This window comes from Cupressus sempervirens, chromosome 4 (genome assembly GCF_028749045.1).
Source record: "Cupressus sempervirens isolate cs-2001-9-10 chromosome 4, ASM2874904v1, whole genome shotgun sequence".
NCBI lineage: Eukaryota > Viridiplantae > Streptophyta > Pinopsida > Cupressales > Cupressaceae > Cupressus > Cupressus sempervirens.
The window spans coordinates 165,335,501-165,345,413 of NC_143121.1; the positions used below are offsets into that span (position 1 = coordinate 165,335,501).

The 9,913-nt window shown below is 30.1% G+C and overlaps 1 protein-coding gene across 1 annotated transcript; it reads left to right on the forward strand.

The window, feature by feature from the left end:
• The first annotated feature begins 461 nt into the window (after positions 1–461).
• Positions 462–3,833, forward strand: LOC149560509 (uncharacterized). The gene is made up of 4 exons (XM_089824704.1): positions 462–595; positions 1,081–1,300; positions 1,910–2,039; positions 2,235–3,833. Exons 2-4 carry the CDS (start codon positions 1,168–1,170, stop codon positions 3,352–3,354), a joined length of 1,383 nt encoding a protein of 460 aa, XP_089680830.1. The 5' UTR covers positions 462–595; positions 1,081–1,167; the 3' UTR covers positions 3,355–3,833.
• Positions 3,834–9,913: the final 6,080 nt, after the last annotated feature.

Sequence of the window (9,913 nt, forward strand, 5' to 3'; positions counted from 1 at the left end):
ATTTAAGACAATCAGCCCAATAAATATGTACTAAAATACAGACACGATCCGTTTGTAATCTTGTATCTTCTGGTAGAGAATATAACTAGATCGCCCAATGTATAAATCTAGATGTACTTTTGTGTTCTTATTCACCTACTGACATTATTTCGAGGAACTTAACAGACCCTATTAATTCCCTTCTAACAGAACTTCGTTTGAGAGATCCAAAGTTGTCATAATTCTGAATTAGTTTTTGAGCTCTCAGGCTCACCAACTCCAAATTAATATGAAAATGAAGATGGACATGAATCTTTTGAAGTCTTCGTAGAGTAGAGATTTGTAAAGGATTATAATTACTGTTAGAGGTGTGGATATTAGTTTTGGGTTTCTACTTGTAGCTTGCTTCTGTCTTTCGTCTGTTCACCTTCACAATCGAGAGCCCCACCAATTTGTGGGGATAATTAAGTAAGAGGGTCCGGGTTCGAGACTACTTAGTACCCACCACTTTCACACATTTGTTCATTCAAATTCTGCAGCGTCTCCTCTTCTCCTTCCCCAATGCTCACGTACTGTCTGACAAAGTGACTGACTGCAAGAACTTCAGTTTGGACAGGTATACGGACCATATTTAAAAGGAGGAAATTTGTCCAGTAGACCTTGGATTGCTCAGATTTTTAGAAAGTTACCATCTTTGCTTCCTGTTTCCTTCATTCATGGTCCCAAGATTGCTCTTTTATTTTGTTTTTTTGGTTTTTCTTCTGCCTTGAGGATTGTATGTGGAAACTTTTCTTCTCCTCCTTTTTCCTCCCTGTTACTTCATTGATTTATTGCATCTTGACAAAGAAAAGAGATAAGAACCAAAGGAGTCGCTTTCTGTCAATAGTTCAGGGGAATAAAGGAGGAAATGAAAACAGCTTTGATGAGTTAATGTTCATGTTTATGCTTTTGTGGCAGTGTAGATTAATTAAGCAAAGATGGCTTCTTAGTCTTTAGTTTTTAGATGCGGGGTTTTATTAGGATTGCCCAACTTTTTTGTTTGAGTATCTAATGTTGGTGTTGCTGCTGCTGTTGCTCTTTGTGTTGATGATGATTGGAAAGACTGATAGATTGGGAAAAGCTGTGAGGAGATACACAATTTATTGTCTTTCAGTGCTGATAATTGGCAAGGAAGGATAATTCAGAGAAATGGGCCGCCATTCCTGCTGCTACAAGCAGAAGCTTAGAAAGGGCTTGTGGTCTCCTGAGGAGGATGAGAAGCTCTTAAGGCATATTACAAAATATGGCCATGGATGCTGGAGTGCTGTCCCCAAGCAAGCTGGTATGAAGTTTAACATATACCTATTTTTTTTCCACATTTTGGACCAAACTCTTTGATTCTTTAACAGAAAGCCCACCCAAAGTTAGAAAATTGTATTATTAATAGTTATAACATACATGCTTCTTCTTAAGCTCTTCCTTTCCTATAGATTTGATAATAATAACTGTCAAAACTCTAGCATTATTAGACCTCTGTAAAATCTGTCAATAATTGTTTTCAACATTTAAGATCAAAAACTTTGTGATTCTTTATTAGAAAGCCAGACTAGTGTTAGAGAATTCAAACTTTGTGATTCTTTATTAGAAATCCGGACAAGTGTTAGAGAATTTTATTATTACTAGTTATAAGCATATGCTTCTGCTTAAGCTCTTCCTTTGCTATATATTTGGAAACTTGTAGCAGTTAAAGCATGCAGACTTCTTAAGCTCTTCCTTTTCTCAAGTGGAAGTTTGACAACAATCAAGATGTCTAAACTCACTCTCCTTTTCTTGGTTTTATAAACTTTGGCTGCTTAAGCAGTTTGAGCTGTTTAACATGTTCAAGATTTCACTTTTCTTGTATATAAGTTTGAGCTTGTCTTTTATAAGTTTTTTTTTCATGGTTGGCCAGGTCTTCAGAGATGTGGGAAAAGTTGCAGGCTACGATGGATCAACTATTTGAGACCGGATCTGAAGAGGGGTTCATTCAGTCCACAGGAAGAAAATCTTATCATTGAACTCCATGCTCTTCTTGGCAACAGGTAATCTCATGAATCATATCAAATTTCTAAAGTCCAAGTGATTACCTTTCTCTATTTCTGAATTCAGTCATAAACTCATGTTAAAAACTGTGGGTTTATAAATCATGAGGAAGGGAAGAACTTGAGATTTAGCACTGTTTAACTTGTTGAATTGTGGAAGAAAGGATTACTGAGATAGTTTTATTCCACATACAGGTGGTCTCAAATAGCAACCCAATTGCCTGGAAGGACAGACAATGAGATAAAGAACTTGTGGAATTCATGCATCAAGAAGAAGCTGAGGCAACGTGGTATTGATCCCATCACTCACAAGCCTCTCTCTGAGATCACTGCCGAGGTGGGAGGAGGAGGAGATGATAGCAATAATAACAAGGCAACAACTACTTCTATTTCTCTAGATGACAACAACAACAACAGTTTGAAGCAAGCTGAGGATTTGAGGAATGAAGTCACTGATACTGCAGCCTTTTCTAATCCAATGGAACATCCCATGTTCGAATCTCATGAAGTCCTGAGAAACCATCAGGACATAGATTCCAAGGACAGCAGTAACATGTTTCTTCTACAGAAATTCAACAATGGTAATGATAGCCTTGCTGATCTCAATTTCATGCAGCTATCAAGCCATGTTTTCAATAATCACCAAAAGCTCACATCTCTAAGCAATCCCAATCCAGTTTTATGCCTTCAACCCCCTCTCCATAGCTCGTCATGTGAGGTCCCTATGGTGGAAAATGAGATTCCATGGTCAGGGATGCATTGCAAGGATGCTTCAGAGATTTTTCTAGGGAGTGTCAATTCAGATTTTGGAGTCTCGAGTGAGTTTTCTGACAATAATTGCATGATGGGCAATAATCCGTCTCTTTACAAGGCACCACCAGGGATTTCTTCTTTGTTGTATTCTAATAGAATGGTGGGCAATCAAGATCTCGTGGATAACTATATGAAATACTGGGATAGTCATAATGTGAGTGGAGGCAGCAGCAGTAGTAATATAAGTGGTAACAGCAGCAACAACAACATAGAGGTCAACAATGGGGGCTCATTCTATGAACCAACTGAGCACATTTGGGGAGATGGATCTGACATTACTTCAGAAACTGAGCTTTTTCATGCTCCATTTTCAAGCAATTCACACAACAACACAATGTATGTTACTGAGACCAAGCCGAATCTATACAGTGGAGACAACAATCCAACTGATTGCTCAGTTTCATGGCAGCAACAGGTATCAGATCTGGCCTATGACAGGGCCTTTAAAAACCTATTATCTCCTGATTTCCACAACATTGTTGCTGCTCTGGATCAAATATAAGAGAAAGATTTAACTATGAGGTTACATGAATTTTAATTATCAAGGATACTACCCAAATTTCTATTTTATTTTGTTTCACTTTATCTGCCCTAACACTGATTACCCATATTATAAGATCTTGGAAACCACGGTTTTTACCAGAATTGCAGGTTTTGGAGGGTGTAATAAACTCACAGCCATGGCCAGTGTTCAAGACATGGAATTTGGCTGGTTTTATTATGTATATAGGTCAGTTACCCAAAAGGAAAAATAGGCAAAGTTGTTTAATATCTGCAGCCCAAGAAGTGTTGTGAAAGAAACTACAAAGGAGTTTTTATTATGTTAGGATCTAAATGTCAGCCCAGCCCATCGTCTGACAGATAAATACTTGTTCAATGTTAGTTATAAATTTGTTTGAAACATTCATTCTTCTCAATTCTGTGTTATTCCAAGTGTGAGATTAATAAAAGCTGCAAAAGTTGCAAGTTTTTTTCCAAAAATTTTTGGTTTCAAAATGGTTTCATCTCAATAATTAAAAGCCTACCAGGATATTAGTTATAAATTTGCATTTCTTTCTGGGATTGTTACAGATATGGACATCTCTGTATTTTTTTCCTAATTTGTTGATTATAAAAGGTTAAACATCTATATCAAAAGTCTTGTTCAATTAATCTTTTATGCTATAAAAAAGGCAATTATCACTATCATTTCTCAAATCTAACCATCCCTATATAAAACCATTTTCCCAAAACAGCCCACTATGGAATTAACATGCAAAAACAGCTGATCATTTCCAATTAAATGCTTTGATGATGAATGGGTTTGCCACAAACGTTTGAAATTATTGGGTTTCATAACAAGAAGACAAAAATCCATCGTCAGATCTATTCTCTGCCGTCACCACAGTAGTAAAGTTTATCAACAATGGAGAATTCATTATAAGCCAAAGAAATGGGTGGCAGGATGAGTAAGGTCGTTAGTACATTCATAAAAATGCTTCAAACTTTCAATTATTATTATCACATGTCATCTGTATCATGGACTAAGATGTCCATCATTATGTACTTCTATTAAAAGAAAGTATTGCATATGATAGTACAATTTATATAATTCTCTCGTAGGGTCTTTTCTACTTTCTTCTACATCACCTCAAGATAATTATATTCCAAAAGTTACGAAGAATCTCACAATTACTTATGATTGAATGCAGTAAAATAATGCCAATTACCGCTTTGCGTACTTGCACAATGAAGACCCACCGACACAGACCAGTTTATATGCACTTATATCAATTCTATATAAAAATACTTGGATGAATAATTGCACTATGCACTTATGGTTGATTCCAACAGCAATAATGAGAGGAAAGAACGCCAATAAGTCATCAAAGGGTAATTTACAAGGCTATCTGGTAGGATTTACATTGATAAGCATTAAAATAGAACTTACAAGCTTATTGGCTACTAAAATTAGAGGTTAGAACATCAGTGATTTTTGAAAAGAAGGTCTACTGCCTAGTTTAGTTAGAGGTTAGAACATCAAAAAAATTTCAAAATTAGAATTTATATACCACTGAATATACTTTAAATGGTTTGTTTGTATAGCAGATTTAAAATGGAAAAGGGTATTTGGGTTGATTTTAAATGGTAATTAAGATGTTATTAATAAAAATATATTTTAAATAATCAGAAGTGAATTTTTTAATATATATTAAGAAATCTAAAAAATGATTTGAAATTATCATAATGTTAGTTGTTTATTAGACTCACTTTTATGTGAAGTAATAAAATATAGATGCTGAATTAAATTAAAGTGTTATGTGAGATCTATTTATGATGGATAAGATTTATGTTGAGAAAATTGGCTTCCACCAATTATTTCATGTCTCTAAATGTTTAATCTTCTAAGTCTTTCTATTAGGCACTAATATCCATGCACAATGTATATCATGAATTCTATTCAAACTAAATTTAGTTGACATCTTATTGAATTTCATGTTGTCCAAATCTACAATAAACAATCATTCTTGTGTGCTTATGTGGTGAATCTATTTTTGTTTGGATGCCATCCAAACCTCTTAAAATAATTGTTTTTTTCTTGAAATATGATGAACTAAAAATTATATTTGACTAAAAGTCTAGCTCAAATATTTTTTAAGAATACATTTGCATATATAGGATGTTATATTACCAATTCTCACAAATTATACAATTTTATTTATTGTTTTATTATGTAACAATCTTATGATAACAACCTTACTTAAGTTGAATGATAATGTGTTAAAAGTTGTATTTATCTCTACTAGTCAGACTTTTATTATAGTATAACTAGTCATATTTAATAAAGGTAAACAACATGAAAAATATGTCAAGATTTTAGATAGAGATCAAATTACTTCCAATTTTAAGAGTGAAATGATTTATCTCAATGTGTCTTCATTATAATATATGATTTATATAACATCTTTTTTGAGAAGATAATTAGGTCTTATAATTAATTATTATGTTGCCTCACTCAACATAAATGGAAGCAACATAATGACCTTTGGAAAATCAAGCACTAAATATTTTTAAATAGTTTTTGTACTACTCATTTTTTATCATATAATTTTATGAATAAAAAAATAATATTTTGATTCACATTCAAGTTAAAATAATATTTTAAAATGAAATAAAAAATTAATTCAATATTAGTTATAAATAAATATTAATACATTGTGTAAATCTATATATAATTTCAAATTATTAACACTTGGTCGTATGATCATCGAATTGTAATATTTTTTGTGGCAACCAAAATTTAATCCATCCATTAGACCATTTAATTCATAGGCAATGTCCATTTAATCTTGTTTGTCTTTTTTCACATGAGGTATGCCTTCAAAAGCTAATTCTTCTTGGAAGTTATATAGGCACATTAAGCTTTTTATCTTACATGTTTGGAAATGGAAACCATAGAAGATCTGCATTAATGATCGAGGTGATAAGTTCATTAGGAAAGTATCTCAAAATAAGTAGTCTCTTTAGATTTATTCCATGTTAAAAATTTGAGTTTAATAGTAATAAAAAGTATTCTTAGGCCTTTTAATTTTAACACAATTAAAGAAACTATGTATTTATAATTTGTAACTTCAAGAGGGCCTAATTAACATAAAATATATATAATTGGTTCTTAAAAAAAAATAGGTGTGTGCTCTCACGTTATTCTGATCCTTAGGTTCTCACTTATCTCTCTAGTGGCTGGGATTTATAAATACTTCTCTTTTATCATCCATCATTCTATAGGTGAACCTTTGTAATTTGACTTTTATTATTAACATAGCTATGTGTAATAGTAAAATGAAAGAGAATTATAGAAATATATTTTGTACTTTTCCTTATATAAATGAATAACTAGAAGTGTCATATAATAAGAGTATCAATTTGGTATATATTTCACATAATCAAATATTATAGATATATTTTTGGATGATTTTAGTCATTTTATAAATTTTAAATAATTTTAGTTCTACATTTTACAATGAGAGTAAAATCTTGTCAAAGTACATTCAAGACATTATCATTATTTCAGCAATAATATGCAAACATGTATTGCAATTGTCACTGTGTTTGAGTCTCAAGGTAGATATTCATTACTTTTGATCAAATAAAATATTATGTATGGTTGAATAAACTACTAAATAATTAAATCTAATTTTTTCAAAAAGGTGCAAAATAAAGAAAAATAAAAATGATTTCAATTAGAACACATGAGACATTTAATGGTATATTAAGTTTATAGAAGAAACAAAAGAAAGACAATCATATAAATTAAATATTATATGTGTGTCTCTAAATATATAATTTATGTCATTAGATAAACATGATAATGAAAAAGTCAATAGTTTCTATCCTTAAACATATAATTATTATTCATGTATCAATTCTTTCATATTGATTGCAAAATTAGGTGAAAAGTTCTATTATCTAATTTTCTAGTTATCTAATATATGTTTTTAAAAAAATTAGTAAAAATTATTTTTGCTCTTCAAAAAGTCTATTTAAATTTAAAATTAAAATGATTCCTTTTTATTTGAAAATTTTTATATTTGATGGTTTCTTAGGATAAATTAACACATATCAATGTCCTTATGAAATTAAAAAAAATTCTATTATTCAAATAAATATGTGTACTTAATTCTTGTATTATTATTTATATAAATACTCATATTTATGTATCTAGTTCACTAATCTTTTTTATCTTAAAATTAAATACATTTATCTCTATTAAATTTCTCATTTACCATTTCTGATTTACCATTTCTTTTTTCTTCTATTTATGAATTAAATAATTTTACATATTTTGTAAATTCACCAATCCTTTTATTTTCATCTCCACCAACCACCTTCAAACACACAAATACTTTGTCCTTGTCACAAATACTATTTGTCTCTTTATTCTACATTTCCTCCTTCACATAACCAACTATTTTAAAAAATCAATATTTTCTAGTATCTACCTACCATTCCATATCAATCTTTCATTTTCTAATGTATTTTAATTTTCTTTGTCCAATACCTTGACATGTACTATTCAAGCTCAGTGTTTGATTTTCATAAGTCTTCTATAAAACATGATTTCCTTCTTATATTTTCTCCTTCACTTTTTTTAATTTAATGGATGTCTATTTATATCTTTCTAGTAGAACATATTCCCATGCATACATGATATCTTGGAGATCCCATACCTATTATCATCTTCATATCATAACTTCCATACCATAAATTTGTTTGTATCATTTAATCATATTATTTCCACTCTCTCATAGCTTTTTGTCCTTGTGCATACAAAATTAAGAGCACCTACATTTCCTATACCTTATCTTGAAAGATAAGGACAATCGGGTAAAACATTTCTTGAGTGCATTGTATACTTTTGGTCTATTTCATATTTTGTGTGATCTTGGGTAAAATCTTTACTCATTGATGCTGATTTAATTTGTGTTCCTAGGGCTTGTGGTTGGGCTTAGTGAGTATGCATGCTATGTTGTCCAATTTCTACCATTGTTGGCTTCTTAAAAGATCTAGTAGAAATTAAAATTAGATATCATCCTTTTATCAAAATCCTTTCCTTATAAATGAGATTTCTATTTGATTGTTTCTTAAAATTGAATTTCTTTTCTTTTAAAATTAATTTTTTAAAAATATGTATAATGAAAACAAAGAAGAAAATCATTTTCATTCAAATATTGAATTATTTTTACTTCTAAATACCATTTTAATTTTTTTAACACATTATTTTCAATTTCTATCTATTTTTCCTAAATAATTTAATTTCTTAATATGAAATTCAAACCATACAATAAATTAAGATTATTTATTACTTTTGAAAAAAATCAAACTTAAATAATAAAGAGTTATCAAATAATTTAGAAATTGAACTCTTTAATACTTCAACCAGCATATAATTTGTTTAGCTTTACTTATTAACATTAAAAGTAAATTACATTTTCTTCTTCTTATATTTGTTACATTTTTAGATAACATCGGCCTTTCTTACATTTTCAATTTTATTAGGATTCTATTTTATTCTTTGTAAAGAATGATATTTTTTGTTCAGTCATGGCTGACTTGTGTGTTCGCTTCATGAAAAGGAAGTTTTTCTTCTAATCAAGTAGAGTCACCTAATTGTTTTAATTACACTTTTCTAAGGGTGTGGATTAAAAGCTTTGGATCTTCTCCCACTTCTGCCTTTCATTATTTATTTTTTCCTTCAATATGTTTTCCTTACGTTTCCGACCAAGATGAGTTAAAAGTGACATTCTCACACCAACCTGCTTATGCATGTTTGAAATTTCATAGCTAGACTTTTCTTCACATAATCATTTGACGAGCATTGTCATAAATAAATAAAAAATGATTGCCTTAACAAAAGAGCATTTTATTGTTCAAACATCTTTGTATAAACTTCTTAATCAGACAGTCTATGTATTCGTTACAAATGCTACATAGTAGTCACAATTTGCCGGTAAAACTGGAAGACATATTTATGCTTAATATTAAGTTTTTAGTGCAAAGAAATAATGGAGTCTATTCTTTCCTTGAATGTTAAATGTGATTTTCATTAAATTTTATATATTACTGTTTATTTTAGAGATTATTTTTTATTATTGGTTTTTTAATTTAAAAATTATTTGATATTATTATAATATAAAATTAACAATATTAATATTTTTTGTTAATTTATATGTAGCTTATTAAGCTTACTTAGTTGTCTATATATATTTGGCACTTGTTTTGTCATCATTTAGGAGTAGATTAAAGAGGTGCCAATTTGTTAATCAACATCACATTTTAGTTTAGGTGGATGCAACTTACCATCATTCATTGAGTGTTGGGTTTGACTATTCACTCAACCAAATTACTCTTCCTCTATGTATTCTTCATTTCCAATTGATTGACAATGTCAACTTTTCTCTTATTTTGTGTTATTGTACCTATTATTATCTCTTTAGACTATGTAATTCTACATGGTAACAAAGAAATTTAGAGATGTTTAGAGGCATATATGCTTCAACAAGGATCTAGGATAATTGGGTGGT